The sequence below is a fragment of the Procambarus clarkii genome, chromosome 8 (assembly GCF_040958095.1).
Source record: "Procambarus clarkii isolate CNS0578487 chromosome 8, FALCON_Pclarkii_2.0, whole genome shotgun sequence".
Classification (NCBI taxonomy): domain Eukaryota; kingdom Metazoa; phylum Arthropoda; class Malacostraca; order Decapoda; family Cambaridae; genus Procambarus; species Procambarus clarkii.
The window spans coordinates 10,947,565-10,964,131 of NC_091157.1; the positions used below are offsets into that span (position 1 = coordinate 10,947,565).

General features: G+C 44.3%; 2 protein-coding genes across 2 annotated transcripts; one reads left to right on the forward strand and one right to left on the reverse strand.

Moving 5' to 3' along the window:
• The first annotated feature begins 588 nt into the window (after positions 1–588).
• On the forward strand, positions 589–7,307 carry LOC138359647 (golgin subfamily A member 6-like protein 7). The gene is made up of 2 exons (XM_069319059.1): positions 589–1,450; positions 7,159–7,307. Exons 1-2 carry the CDS (start codon positions 589–591, stop codon positions 7,305–7,307), a joined length of 1,011 nt encoding a protein of 336 aa, XP_069175160.1.
• A 2,695-nt stretch (positions 7,308–10,002) lies between these two features.
• On the reverse strand, positions 10,003–13,543 carry LOC138359652 (sperm acrosomal protein FSA-ACR.1-like). The gene is made up of 2 exons (XM_069319071.1): positions 13,531–13,543; positions 10,003–10,481 (listed from the first exon to the last, which is right to left on the reverse strand). The coding sequence occupies exons 1-2, from the start codon at positions 13,541–13,543 to the stop codon at positions 10,003–10,005; spliced, it is 492 nt and encodes a 163-aa protein (XP_069175172.1).
• Positions 13,544–16,567: the final 3,024 nt, after the last annotated feature.

Below are 16,567 nucleotides of genomic sequence, written 5' to 3' on the forward strand. Positions count from 1 at the left end.
GGTTCAAAGTTTTGCCACCAGACTAATACCCGGGCTGAGAGGTATGAGCTACGAGGAGAGACTACGGGAATTAAGCCTCACGTCGCTGGAAGACAGAGGAGTCAGGGGGGACATGATCACCACATACAAGATTGTAGGAGGAATTGCTAGGGTAGATAAAGACAGGCTATTTAACACAAGGGGCACACGCACTAAGGGACACAGGTGGAAACTGAGTGCCCAAATGAACCACAGAGATATTAAAAAGAACTTTTTTAGTGTCAGAGTAGTAAACAAATGGAATGCATTAGGAAGTGATGTGGTGGAGGCTGTCTCCATACACAGTTTCAAGTGTAGATATGATAAGAACCCAATAGGCTCAAGATTCTGCACAACGGTTGATGGACAATTGAGAGGCGTGAACAAGGAGTCGAAGCTCAACCCCCGCCAGCACAACTAGGCGAGTACAAGAACGCACACGTGTACACACCATATAAAGTGTTGTTTTTATCAGAAAACTTTAACATGGAGAGTAAGTCAGTTTTAATTCTTAAATCAATTAATGAAAAATATTTACTGAACCGATAATGAAGCCAAAAAGTCACAGTCATGTTCACACTGCCCTCGTACACGCTGGTGCAGCTGGGGGAGGTGCTGGTGCAGCTGGGGGAGGTGCTGGTGCAGCTGGGGGAGGTGCTGGTGCAGCTGGGGGAGGTGCTGGTGCAGCTGGGGAAGGTGCTGCAGCAGCTGGGGGAGGTGCTGGTGCAGCTGGGGGAGGTGCTAGTGCAGCTGGGGGAGGTGCTGGTGCAGCTGGGGGAGGTGCTAGTGCAGCTGGGGGAGGTGCTGGTGCAGCTGGGGGAGGAGCTGGTGCAGCTGGGAGAGCTGCTGGAGCAGCTGGGGGAGCTGCTGGAGCAGCTGGGGGAGGTGCTGCTGCAGTTGGGGGAGGTGCTGGTACAGCTGGGGGAGGTGCTGGTGCAGCTGGGGGTGGTGCTGGTGCAGCTGGGGGAGGTGCTGGTGCAGCTGGGAAAGGTGCTGGTGCAGCTGGGGGAGGTGCTGGTGCAGCTGGGGGAGGTGCTGGTGCAGCTGGGGGAGCTGCTGGTGCAGCTGGGGGAGGTCCTGGTGCAGCTGGGGGAGGTGCTGGAGCAGCTGGGGGAGGTGCTGGTGCAGCTGGGGGAGCTGCTGGAGGAGCTGGGGGAGCTGCTGGAGGAGCTGGGGGAGCTGCTGGAGCAGCTGGGGGAGCTGCTGGAGCAGCTGGGGGAGCTGCTGGTGCAGCTGGGGGAGGAGCTGGTGCAGCTGGGGGAGGTGCTGCAGCAGCTGGGGGAGGTGCGGCAGCAGCTGGGGGAGGTGCTGCAGCAGCTGGGGGAGGTGCTGCAGCAGCTGGGGGAGGTGCTGCAGCAGCTGGGGGAGGTGCTGCAGCAGCTGGGGGAGGTGCTGCAGCAGCTGGGGGAGGTGCTGCAGCAGCTGGGGGGAGGTGCTGCAGCAGCTGGGGGGAGGTGCTGCAGCAGCTGGGGGGAGGTGCTGCAGCAACTGGGGGGAGGTGCTGGAGCAGCTGGGGGGAGGTGCTGGAGCCGCTGGGGGGAGGTGCTGGAGCAGCTGGGGGGAGGTGCTAGAGCAGCTGGGGGGAGGTGCTGGAGCAGCTGGGGGGAGGTGCTGGAGCAGCTGGGGGGAGGTGCTGGAGCAGCTGGGGGAGGAGCTGGTGCAGCTGGGGGAGGAGCTGGTGCAGCTGGGGAAGGAGCTGGTGCAGCTGGGGGAGGAGCTGGTGCAGCTGGGGGAGGAGCTGGTGCAGCTGGGGGAGGAGCTGGTGCAGCTGGGGGAGGTGCTGCAGCAGCTGGGGGAGGTGCTGGAGACGCTGGGGGAGGTGCTGGTGCAGCTGGGGGAGGCGCTGGTGCAGCTGGGGGAAGTGCTGCAGCAGCTGGGGAGGTGCTGGTGCAGCTGGGGGAGGTGCTGGTGCAGCTGAGAGAGCTGCAGAATGCCCTTAGACTCATCGATTACTTATCCCCTGAACCAAAGAAAATATATCTATTAAAATACACAAGAAAGCCACTAAAAACAGCAGCGTCACGTGTAGTGTTCTTGCGCGATGAGAGTGCAATTCGGTATGCAAATGGCGCGAGTGTGTGATGTTACACCAAGCATTATTACAATGATTTGCGAGGACACCCAACGTCCCGAGCCGTGATAACGTGCTGGACCCGAGGAGAAAAACTCGTCCTTAAATGTTCCTCACTGGGCGTTACAAAATATATATGAATGGCTGAGAAATTTGCAAAATGAGAAAGGCAAAAGCCGATACATACACGCACACACATTTCCTTGAAACTGTAGGTTCGTATTTCACAAACAATAGGTATTCAATGCTTGATATATCAGCCTCGGAGTGAATACATTTTGCATCGTGGTAATTCGGTATCATTCACAGGGATTTGTTGGACAAGCACCAATTTTGGGTGATTAACCTTAATTTTAAAGGCGGTTACGACTATTCGATAACAAAAAAAAAAAAAAAAGTTGTCGTTTTTGCAATTTTCCAATTGTTTTTTTTGGGTTTTCCAATTGTAGGAAATTTTTCATCATTCTAAATTTTATGCCAATGTTTATGATCCGAGAGGAAAGAACATTGAATATTTCGTAAGATTTTCATATTTTTGCTAACAAATACAATTTTATATATATGTCGTCACCTAATTCTACTCATCCAATTGTGCTTGCGGAGGTTGAGCTTCGGCTCTTTGGTCCCGTAACTCAACTGGTGTACATATTCCTAAGCCTAATGGACTCTATCAAACCAACATTTAAATTTGAGTATGGAGTTTGTCTTCACCACGTCACTTCAGTATAATACCATTTGTTAACTACTCTAATACTGATTGATGAAGAGTAAGCCACCCAAGAGGTGGCACGGGCATGAATAGCCCGTAACTCTGATACTGAAACAGTTCTTAAGAAGTTAAGAGCTGATGGGTGTTTGAAGTTAAGAGCTGGTGGGTGTTTGAAGTTAAGAGCAGGTGGGTGTGAAACAAAAGTAATACTGAACCTCTGTACTAAACAGCTTCCCACAGGTACCGCAAACTACCCAACTCCGAGTCTTAACTACTCCTTAAGACTACCAAACAAAGCCCCGACCTGAAAGTAGTTCTACATTACTCTCAGACACTACATAGTGATCCCTTTCGATCCCTGTGTCACTACGTCAGACGTCGAGCCTCCAACAACAGCTCTCTGAACCACCCTGTGTCGTCCCAATTACACGTCACCCATAGTCTTCCCTTTAACACGAAGACGTTATATATGTTGCGTGATGATTTCATTCATGTTTACGGGCTATTCATGCCCGTGCCACCTCTTGGGTGGCTTGATCTTCATCAATCAATTCATTCATGTCCAAGTACTGCTGGTGGTTGTTGTTGTTGTTGTTTCAGATTTAGCTACTCAGAACAAAGTGTCCATGTAGCACGGGCTATGGCGAGCCCGTAAAGTACTGCTGGCATATCTGGTGGAAATTAAGCATTAAATGACCACTTGGCAGAAAACAACCACTTTTTGGGGGTTCGGGCGTATCCCTGTTTGTCAAGTTGAACAGGATTTACACCGATGCCTAAATTAATGTTTATTATTTGCCTGTCATAATCTTCGTTTCCAAGCCAGATCTTTCCTATGGTCAAAGAAACTGGCGTTAAAAATTATATAAGATATAATTAAATAATAAATTCTATATATAAATCTACAAACAATATAGAACATGAAAAGTTAGTAATGGTAAGTAGTGCTTTACTGAGCGCAATTTGCCTTTAGATACCTAGTATATATTTAGAACCACAGTACTTCAAAATTTAGTGCCAAGGCAAGTGTCCATATTCAATAAAATATACATATATATACATATATATATATATATATATATATATATATATATATATATATATATATATATATATATATATATATATATAACTGAAAACTCACACCCCAGAAGTGACTCGAACCCATACTCCCAGAAGCAACGCAACTGGTAGGTACAAGACGCCTTAATCCACTTGACCATCACGACCGGACATAATGAGGTGATAGCCGAGGCTATTTGAACCACCCCACCGCCGGCACTCGGATAGTTATCTTGGGCATAGCATTAGAAACGCATTAGAAAAAAATAGCCTCGGCTATCACCTCATTATGTCCGGTCGTGATGGTCAAGTGGATTAAGGCGTCTTGTACCTACCAGTTGCGTTGCTTCTGGGAGTATGGGTTCGAGTCACTTCTGGGGTGTGAGTTTTCAGTTGCATATTGTCCTGGGGACCATTCAGGCTTGTTCGCATTTGTGTTCCTCACGTGTGCCCCAAAGAATGAGGTGATTTGGTAAAATGCTATGCCCAAGATAACTATCCGAGTGCCGGCGGTGGGGTGGTTCAAATAGCCTCGGCTATCACCTCATTATGTCCGGTCGTGATGGTCAAGTGGATTAAGGCGTCTTGTACCTACCAGTTGCGTTGCTTCTGGGAGTATGGGTTCGAGTCACTTCTGGGGTGTGAGTTTTCAGTTGCATATTGTCCTGGGGACCATTCAGGCTTGTTCGCATATATATATATATATATATATATATATATATATATATATATATATATATATATATATATATATATATATATATATATATATATATATGTCGTACCTAGTAGCCAGAACGCACTTCTCAGCCTACTATGCAAGGGCCGATTTTCCTAATAAGCCAAGTTTTCATGAATTAATGTTTTTTCGAGTACCTAACCTACCTAACCTAACCTAACCTAACTTTTTCGGCTACTTAACCTAACCTAACCTATAGAGATAGGTTAGGTTAGGTTAGGTAGGGTTGGTTAGGTTCGGTCATATATCTACGTTAATTTTAACTCCAATAAAAAAAAACTGATCTCATACATAATGAAATGGGTAGCTTTATCATTTCATAAGAAAAAAACTAGAGAAAAAAAATTAATTCAGGAAAACTTGGCTTATTAGGCAAATTGGGCCTTGCATAATAGGCCGAATACGACGTTCTGGCTACTAGGTACGACATATATATATATATATATATATATAACATACGTCGTACGTAATAGCCAGAATGCTCTACTCGGCCTACTATGCAAGGGCCCCCGATTTGTCGAATAAGCAAAGTGATTTTCGTCTTCAATTTTTTTTTTTGAAATATATTTCAGATATATATTTATTCTGATGAGGATTATTATATATATATAATTGCGCTGGCGAAAAACATTTATTTTGAATTTTGATTAGCATACCCTCTCACTGAGTTAAAAGAAAAAATATCCTTCGCAGTAAATTTCTGCAAAATTAAATATTTAATGCTGTTGCAGCCGATTGAAATCTAGATCAATATGTTTTAAATGCAGTATATAAATATAACGCCCAAGAGGTAAACAATTCGGAGAACGCAGCAGAATGTTCTTAGTATCTGATAAACATCTGAACACTTGGTATCATATCATTTAAAATATTTTTTTTTAGACATTTAAACCATGTGGTGAGAGCACGAAACATGATTTAATTTGACTGAAATTTTGTATGTGGGGTTCTTTTACAACTTTTACAAATAAATTTTACCCTAATCTAATACTGTAGTGACCCCAAGAAATCACAAATCACTTCAAAAACTGATTAGCTTAACCTCTCCTTGTGTTACAAGTAGTCAAAATAACCCGAAGCAAAAAATTTCAGCAAAAATTAATTCACATATACAGCTGCAGTCAGGTGATTGAAATTTTCACGCAAAAATAAATTGTAATGTTTTTTCACTTATATCAAAATTCATTTCTAATTTCACAGTCATTTCAAGTCATTTGCCTATGAGTGCTAATATATTAATTCAGTCCTGGAATAGCATGGCGCAGTGTATTCCAGGACTGTTTCTTTTCAGTATAATTATATATCATAGCTGGTCAAACAGAAGGCATCAGAGCGGACGATAACAGCCCATCAGACTAGTTCACCTTCAGTGTTTTCAAAATAATCTATAAAAAACACCTGCCACTAACAGTCACTGTTATCGGTGAAAAACTACTACTCGCCTATTATGAAATTAATAAAATTGCCTTTTAACAAGCGATACCTCGTTGCACTTATTAATATTATCGTAGTAAGATTGTAGACAAACATTGAAATTCAAGAATGTAGAAACCACAGTTTTTTCCATTCCCTTATAGCTCTTACTGCTAAGACATTATACAGGAATTTGTCTTCAACAATTATAATTCTTATTCCATTCGCCTGGCAACCCGTCATCGACTCAGTCCATTACATCCAGCGGTCGACCCCACAGACGCATTCATAAATTTTAACATGCTGTTCATTCAAAACGGGAATTTTCTCAAGTATAAATTAATATTATAATATATTAGCATATTGTGCATATATAGGCATAGGTTAGGTTAGGTTAGGTTAGGTTAGGTTAGGTTAGGTGTTTAGGTTCTGTTGGCGATTATTTGTATTTGTAGTACGTGGGTGAAGCATTTATAGCGTTGTGATTCGAACAAAATTCGTCAGTGAAGCACTTGTTCCGGGTATGTTCGAACGTCAGCAGTTGTGAGTCCTGTGTAAACTGCTTTTCATTCATAAACAGGGAGTTTGGCGGTTGCATGGAATCACTTTTGGATCTTTGTTTGGAGGACGGGCTGACCTGGGCTGTAGGAGACTCGAACCGTGGATTCCATGCATTTGAGGCCGAAGCTCAATTGACTGGGCTATGAATAGTCTTAATGGGGAAAGTTTCATTATGCTTGGGTTTATTTCCACTGAAGTGTGGTGAACAATTTATAATTCTTGTGAGTTTGAATGCTCTCTGGATCGTTCTCTTGAGGTCATTTTGCTTATTAAAGCCATAAAGTTTTAACTCTAACCGTGTATGCTCTAACTTTCTTAACAGACGTGATCTGACTTGAGTTTTGCTTCTGTTGCTTATTCCTACTGTCATTTCTTATTCTAACCTTTCCTTCTTTTACTTACACTGAACATATTCTTACATTCATCTTATTCTTAGATACTCGCCTTACTCTCTAACATACTCCGCACCTCACTCTCATACTTCACATTTGTCTATCATCCTCTCATCTTTATTACCTCCCAAGTGCTGCTGGGAGGTAATAAACCCAATAGTTAAAGAGTGGAGCCTCTGCATCTGTTCCACAGATGCAGAGGCTCCACTATTACTTTACTTACTGGAATATGAAGCAACAGAAGCCCTGCGCATCAAACTCAACATTCATCCAACGACAGCAGCTGCATTAGATGCAAATTCCACAATAACTACAATGATTAGAAAAGCAGTTGAAGAATGAGACACACTAGCGAACATTGAGCATTTACATCCGCCACCAAGATAATGTTATTAAAGCCAGATTAAAACCAGTGCGCTAAAGCAGAAGTGAAAGAGAGAGACAAGGGAAAAGGAGAACCCCCCCCCCACCTCCATTTAAAACTTTGACCCACATATCACAGTAACAAGTTTATCGCGAATAACCGAACTCAGTTACGGGCTCACTATAGGTTATCTTGAGATGATTTCGGGGCTTTTTAGTGTCCTCGCGGCCCGGTCCTCGACCAGGCCTCCACCCCCAGGAAGCAGCCCGTGACGGCTGGCTAACACCCAGGTACCTATTTAACTGCTAGGTAACAGGGGCATAGGGTGAAAGAAACTCTGCCCATTGTTTCTCGCCGGCGCCCGGGATCGAACCCGGGACCACAGGATCACAAGTCCAGTGTGCTGTCCGCTCGGCCGACCGGCTTCCTTGGACATTTTGTTCTGAGAAGCTAAATATAAAGCAACAACTACTCATCTTTTACAAGACTTGGTAATGGTGCGATACAGACCGAAACTTCGTTATATCTTCACTTTCTGGTTTGGTCATAATAACAGTATAAAATACAGTTGACCAGACCACACACTAGAAATTGAAGGGACGACGACGTTTCGGTCCGTCCTGGGCCATTCTCAAGTCGATTGAGAATGTTCAATCGAGTTCAATCGACTTGAGAATGGTCCAGGACGGACCGAAACGTCGTCGTCCCTTCAATTTCTAGTGTGTGGTCTGGTCAATATACTTCAGCCACGTTATTGTGACTCATCGCCTGCATAAAATACAGGAAAATATACGAAGCTTATGGTTTAAAATTAATGATATTTTAACCAAAAAATGTACTAATTACTTATATAGAAAAATTAAAATCCTTGAAATGTAGATACTTATGAAAGTAGTGGTTGATCATTGCATTGTTTGTTGATGCTAGTAGTGGTGGTAGCGACGGTGTTGCCAGCAGTGGTTGTTGAGGTAGTTCTGTTAGTTGTGGGAGCAGCCCGTTCTTGCGAGCGTTCCCAACGTCTAGAAACTGTTGTACTAAAGTGCCCTAACCTAACCAGCCAGAGAACTTACGAGCAGAAAATGGAATATTATGGCAATTTCGTGAGCCGCTACCATTTTCTACTGCGGCAGTTTTTGGTCTTATGTGAATTGTACGTCAAAATGCGACGTACTATTAGTACGTCGAATTTTTGACGAAAACAAGCACAGGCTCTCCCACGGGTTGGTGGGAGTACTGGTGGTGGTGGTGGAAGTTGTATTAGTGGTGGTGATTGCAAATGGCGGAGGTAATGGTGGTAGCGATGGTGGTAGTGATAGCCCTGGCACTTGTAACGGTAGTGATGGTGGTGGTGATAGTAGTGCTGGTGGTTGTGATGGTGGTTGTGATGCTGATGATAGAGTTTGTTGAGATGGTTCTAGCGCTGATAGTGGTGGTGGTAGTCCTAATAGTGGTGGTGGTAGTGCTGGTAGTGGTGGTGGATATGCTAGTACTGATTGCGGTGATAGTAATGCTGCTAATTGCTCATTTACCCATCCCCGTTTCTGCCTACCCCCTCCAGTTCCTCCATAATTCAATCATCACTTTCGCAGCTTTCCCAACCAATACACCAAATCTTTCCTCGCACCTGTTGTCTCGCCCCTTCACCTCCCTCTTAATGAAGCGAGACCATCGCTCTACCATCTATCTATCGCTGTGTGCGACAAAGCTTGAATGGTCCCCAAGCTATAAAACAATGTAAACTCTATTGTCCCCTCGAGTGAGGGGCAATATTATACGTTATATTCAAGGGAGTACACATATTATATATATATATATATATATATATATATATATATATATATATATATATATATATATATATATATATATATATATATATATATATAAACGATGTTATATTCAAAACTCAGTTCCCCGATGCCCTTTCCCCTGTCTTACTGATGGGAAGACAGTATCGGCAGACACAGACACTTGTATCCAGACTTCACAACGTCCGAGGAAGAAAAATGCAGCCCACACTATATTTGTATTGTTTGGAAGTGGCGTATTTTTTGGTATTAACACATTTAGGTACATGTGCATTTGTGCAGCTGCTCTAGACTATATGAAGGGCACATGATTCAGAGTATGTGAAAACAAGCTACGTGATGTTAAAAATCCCCATCACACAGGATGATTAGTCATACAGAGGCATGTGATCAGTGGTCTTCACTGGCAGACTCCGGGTGCATTATGAAGATATCATCATGAACACGAGAGTGAGCAAGGTAACAGTAATACTAAACACTTATTCTGGTCGTCCAGCAAGAATCCGTGGCCAGAGGGGTCGTCCAGCAGGAATCCTTGGCCAGAGAAGTCGTCCAGCAGGAATCCTTGGTCAGAGGGGTCGTCCAGCAGGAGTCCTTGGCCAGAGGGGTCGTCCAGCAGGAATCCTTGGCCAGAGGGGTCGTCCAGCAGGAATCCTTGGCCAGAGGGGTTGTCCAGCAGGAATCCTTGGCCAGAGGGATCGTCCAGCAGGAATTCGTGGTCAGAGTGGTCATCCAGCAAGAATCCTTGGCCAGAGGGGTCGTCCAGCAAGAATCCGTGGCCAGAGGGGTCGTCCAGCAGGAATTCGTGGCCAGAGGGGTCGTCCAGCAGGAATCCTTGGCCAGAGGGATCGTCCAGCAGGAATCCTTAGCCAGAGGGATCGTCCAGCAGGAATCCTTGGCCAGAGGGATCCTCCAGCAGGAATCCTTGGCCAGAGGGATCCTCCAGCAGGAATCCTTGGCCAGAGGGGTCGTCCAGCAGGAATCCTTGGCCAAAGGGATCCTCCAGCAGGAATCCTTGGCCAGAGGGGTCGTCCAGCAGGAATCCTTGGCCAAAGGGATCCTCCAGCAGGAATCCTTGGCCAGAGGGGTCGTCCAGCAGGAATCCTTGGCCAGAGGGATCCTCCAGCAGGAATCCTTGGCCAGAGGGATCGTCCAGCAGGAATCCTTGGCCAGAGGGATCGTCCAGCAGGAATCCTTGGCCAGAGGGATCCTCCAGCAGGAATCCTTGGCCAGAGGGATCCTCCAGCAGGAATCCTTGGCCAAAGGGATCCTCCAGCAGGAATCCTTGGCCAGAGGGGTCGTCCAGCAGGAATCCTTGGCCAGAGGGGTCGTCCAGCAGGAATCCTTGGCCAGAGGGCCACAATCACAGAGGCTCCTCAACATGCAGGGGTCAAAGAAGCAGCTGTTTCTCAACAGGGATTCTCACTTATGTGTCAAGACGAGTCATTAAACCTCGCAGGGAATATTAACTGCGACTTGCTTTGCATTGGCCAATAATAACAGGTCTGCAGTGACGCTGTGAGAGGGAAGGGGAGGATAGCCGGGTGTGTTGTGATATGTGGTGAAGGTATCTTATCATCTACGCTGTACAGCAGACCTCGGATATCATGTGCCCTCTGCAGGCCTCAATATCTTGCGCCCTCTGCAGGCCTCGATATCTTGCGCCCTCTACTCATTCAGGTTCATTTCCTTCCATCCCGATCTATACCATATATACACTCTACATTATCACGTATTATGTCTTATGAGTCACTATCCTTCACCTTCAAATAAAAGCATGTTCTGTTCTATCGGGAAAAAGCACAGTCCATGACTACACCATGAAAATGTGTATATAATAGATTTCTCTATGAAGACGATTTCTTATTCAGGTTTAATACGGCCAGTCATTATATCTAGTGTGCCGTGCTGTGCTAGTTAAGTCTAGTTAAGACTTTCAGAGGACTTAGTTTCCTCTATTTAGTGTGATAACTTTTAAACAGGATTTATACGAAAAAGCACAGCAAGCCAATTAAGTTATTTGTAATCAGCAGATTAATGCTAAAAATCCAACAAACACATTATTTGTATATTCAGATAAATCTAAATTCTCAAAAAAATTTTCTGCAAAATTATCAAAATCCATCAACTGTAAATACTAAGCTTGTCTTTTTTTTCTTACAACGATAGATTTACTTTAGAACTCCGAGGACTGAACGAATTGTGTGTTTATTCAGTATAAAGTTAATTTACATCCTCACCCTCCCCGAGATGTAGGGATTGGAGGTGTTGAGGAAGAGGGGGAAAGGAGAAGAGGATAATGCAAGAGGTAGAAAGGAAGGTATGTGAGAGATAAGGAGGAGTGAGTGAACGACGAGGGAATTCCCAGGGTGAGGGAGAGAGGGAGTAGTCAAGAGAGGAAGGAGAATTGAGATGGAGAGGATGAGGATGCGGGAAGGAAGGTTGAATAAAGTGGATAGTGATAAAGCGTTAAAATGGGAGATGGGGGAGTGGAGTGAGGCGGGTGGAAGGAGGAGAGAGGAACAATGGAGTGGGAAGGAGGGGGCTGAGAGGGAAGGAGGGGGCTGAGAGGGAGGGAGGGGGTAGAGTGGGAGGGAGGGGGGTAGAGTGAGAGGGAGGGAGGTGAGCATTCAGAAGACTTTATCTCCAAATTATCTGACAGCCAACAGTCTGTTCATAATAACAAATATTGCGAAAAGCTAACCTTTAAGCAACAATTCTTTATATAATGGAGAGATTCTCATACGTCGCTTCTGTCTCGTGATGTCCACCCACCGGAGTTTATCTCTCAGAGTTCACGATCAGTCATCTGAAGCTGAAGCCGTTTGTGCACTCACTTCTCGTCAAGTAAACTACACTCCTAGCTGAAGCCACTTGCCTGGTACACGTCCTGCCTACAATTCAATTATAACCCCAAAACAAAAACAGAGCTGATACCGAATGTCACTCGATCTAGCTTCATGCAGGTCGGCGTTCAATCCCCGATCGTCTAAGTCGTTGGGCACCATTCCTTTCCCCAGTCCCATCCCAAATCCTTATCCTGATCCATTTCAAGTGCTATATAGTCGCAATGGCTTGGCGCTTTCACCCTGATAATTCTCTCTTTAATTCTGAGTGAAAGGGTGGTATATTACTGACTCGAAAGCATATTCACTAATGGAGGTAAAATACTCTGCCACGCGACATTGTTTTTTCCGTACGGAGTGGCTAGGCCTGGTGGCTGGTTGGACAAACAGTAGACTGTCAGATATGCCGCTGCTTCGAGGAACGGTCTATAATCAGTTTTGGTCGGGCAGCTGACAGCAACACTCGGTCCACCAGAAGAGTGTACTTGATATCGATGCCTCTTGCCAAGATGTTAGTACTGTGTTGGCCAAGTACACGGATGACTGACCTCAAGATGGTAGTACTGTGGGTGGCAGGTACTTGGTTTGACGAAATTGATCATATTTTAATTGGTGTCAATTGGCTGTTTGGGTTACTTTCTTAAAACGTTTTAACTAAAGACTAGCAACTGCTTCATGTGGACAATTGACGATCAATCACTGTGTATGTTGCTCAACCGAGCTACAATACTGTGAAGTATCTAGGAGAAACAAAATGATGATAACAATATCTAGAGCGAGTGTCTGGGGAGTCTTAGAGATGCAAGTTCGATCCCATTCCATTACCTCAATATTCTCACCATGTGTATGTTGATAACTCTGCCTTCCATATAGGAAGGATTCCGCCTATATGGAATAGGATTCCATATAGTTGGAAAATAAGGCAAAGTGGGGCTAAAATGTGTGAAGTGGATAGAGTGAAAAGGATTAGGTTGGGGATGGGGGGTGAGACTACCCGGGTACCGCCGGGTACCGCCGGGTACCGCTCCACGTACGCACTCACGTTTACAAGGAGATACATATTAAGGTCGGTGATAAAAAGGAGCTTTAGATTGTGTTTTTATTCAAATATAACCATTTACTGTGTCTAGCAGGGCAACCCGTTCTCGCAAATTCGTAAAGTCAGTATTGACTTATTAACTACGTGCATAGGTGATATACTAAACATAATAGATACCCTTAAAAAGATTCATAGAAAACACCGACCTTACCTAACCTTGTTAGTATCTTAAGATCAGCATCTTATTGCTTCGTAATTACAATTATTACTTAACCTATACCTATTATAGGTTAGGTAATAATTGTAATTACGAAGCAATAAGATGCTTATCTTAAGATACTAACAAGGTTAGGTAAGGTCGGTGTTTTCTATGAATCTTTTTAAGGGTATCTATTATGTTAAGTATGTCACCTATGGACATATTTAATAAGTCAATATTGACTTATTAAATTTGCGAGAACGGGTTGCGCAGGGAAGGTTGGGTAAAAAAACAACCGTAGCTGCTCACCATTACAGCGCATGATGAGTACTTTTCATTGTTCATTCACTTAACTCGTTTTTAATTCCCCAGCAGGTTACCAAAAAATTATGTAAAACGTTTGAACACACACACAGTTTACAAAGGAAAAAATGAAATGGAGACTAAAAACCCATGGTTTATTCAGAGATGTAAGATATCAAAGCAACGAAGTAAAAGGGCACGGAGAAACTATAGAAATAACAGGACAATAGAGAACAGAGAAAGATACCAGAGTGACGGGAATGAGTACGTCAGAGGGAGAGGAGACACAATATGAAAATGACATAGCAAGCAAAGCAATGACTCATCCTAAATTGCTGCTCAGCCTCATCAGGAGAAAAATATCAGTGGAGGAACAGGTAATGAAATTCAGGGAAGGGGCAGACAGATACACTACAAACGACGTGTGCGAAGAATTCAATAATTCCAGGAGGTCTTCACAGTAGAGCAAGGAGAAGTCCCAAAGATAAGAGAGGGAATATCAAACCAGAAACCATTAGAAGAGTTCGTGATTACCAGTGGGGACGGGAGGAAGCATCTGCTAGGATTGGATGTGGCAAAGGCTATAGGCCCGGATGGAATCTCACCATGGACACTAAAGGAATGAGCAGAAGCACCGTGCCTGCTACTATCCATGGTGTTCAACAAATCACTGGTAACAGATGAACTGCCAAGAATTTGGAAGATGGCCAATGTAGTCCCAATATACAAGAAGAGTGATAGGCAGGAGGCATTGAACTACAGGCCAGTGTCCCTAACTTGCATACCATGCAAGACGATGGAGAAAATTATGCGAAAAAAACTAGCGGAACATCTGGAGTAAAAGAACTCTGTAACACAACAGCAGCATGGTTTCAAGGACGGCGAGTCCTGCCTCACAGGATTAATTGAACCACAAGGCAACAGAAATCAGGCAAGATGGAGAGGGCTGGGCAGACTGCATATTTTTGGATTGTCAGAAAGCCTTTGACACTATACCACATAAGAGACTAGTGCACAAGCCGGAGATGCAGGCAGGAGTGAAAGGGAAGGTACTCCACTGGATGAGGGAGTACCTAAGCAACAGACGACAGCGAGTCACTGTGAGGGGCGAGGTCTCTGTTTGGCGAGACGTCAACAGTGGAGTCCCACAGGGTTCAGTCCTTGGACCTATATTGTTTCTGATATATATAAATTATCTCCCAGAGTGTATAAAATCGTTCCTCTCATTGTTTGCTGATGATGCAAAGATTATGAGGAGGATTAAGACAGAGAAAGATAGTATGAGGCTACAAGATGACCTCGACAGACTGAATGAATGGTCCAACAAATGGTTAGTAAAGCTCAACGCGAGTAAATGTTAGGTAATGAAACTAGGCGGTGGAAACAGGAGGCCAGACACAAGATAACGAATGGAAGAAGAAGTCCTTCATGAAACGGACAAAGAGAAAGATCTAGGAGTTGACATCACATCAAACCTGACTCCCGAAGCTCACATAACAAGAATGTCATCGGCGGCGTATGCAAGGCTGGCTAACATCAGAACCTTGTACACAGCATATGTAAGACCAATCTTGGAGTATGCAGCCCCTGCATGGAGCCCGTACCTCGTCAGGCACATGACGAAGCTGGAAAAAGCTCAGAGGTATGCCACTAGGCTAGTCCCGGTACTAAGAGGCACGAGTTACGAGGAAAGGGTGCGTGAAATGCACCTCGCGACACTGTTAGACAGAAGAGTAAAAGGAGACATGATCACTACCTACAAAATTATCAGAGGAATTGACAGGGTAGATAAGGATATATTTTTTAACACGGGTGGTACGCGAACAAGGGGACACAGGTGGAGACTGAGTACCCACTTGAGCCACAGGGATGTTTGAAAGAACTTTTTCAGTGTCAGAGTAGTTAACAAATGGAGTGCATTAGGCAGTGATATAATGGAGGCTGACTCCATACACAGTCTAAAATGTTGATATGATAGAGCCCAGCAGGCTCGGGAATCTATACATCAGTTGATTGACAGTTGAGAGGCGGGACCAAAGAGCCAGAGCTCAATCCCGCAAGCATAACTAGGTGAGTAAACACACACACACACACACACACACACACACACACACACACACACACACACACACACACACACACACACACACACACACACACGCACACACACACACACACACACACACACACACGTGAAGGGATCTAGATGTTCTACCCTAAATGTTAATGAGGGATCGACCTTGGCTCCTAACCCCATAGTCAGAAGGTTCTTAGAACATAATGGGACATGTAATGTCTCATTTCTCACGCTTTTATCATATTTATTTTTAATTTTTTTAATCTAATCAGCTTCAATGACTTCTACGCCTAACCTTTTCGACTTACTGACAGCTCTAACACTGAAAAAGTTCTTCCTGATGTCTATTTGACTGATGTTTCTTGAATCCCTCTATTAGCCCTCGTTCTATTTTGGCTACTGTGTCAATTTCCCCAAAAAATCTTATATGTCGTTATCATGTCTTCCCCCTTATCCTTTCATACAGCGTGAAAAATTCCAGTTCTTCCCTAGAGCTCAAGCCATTCAGATCAGGAAGAAATCTCTTTGCATGTAATTCTACTTTTTCTAGCATTTCTTCGTCCTTTTCTCATGTAAGGGTACCATGATGGTGATGCATAATCAAGAGTGGGTCTCACCTTCGTTGTTTATTGGGCCTGAAAACCCATTTTGTTGGAGCTTCTGCAGGATACAAGGACGTTGGTCAGTATGATATTACCTCGTCTGACATCAGATTTAAGATCATGTTCATTCCAACGTCTTTCACCTTTCCGGGTTGAAGGATCTGTCTTCCATTTATCATATACTGTTGTACTGGTCTTCGCACTCATGTTCCAATCCCCATAACTTTGTATTTGAGTTAAACTTGAGCAACTATTTTTCAGATCACTTCTGGATTATGTCCAAATCCGTTTACAAAAGCATCAAAACCTCTCTCTCTCTCTCTCTCTCTCTCTCTCTCTCTCTCTCTCTCTCTCTCTCTCTCTC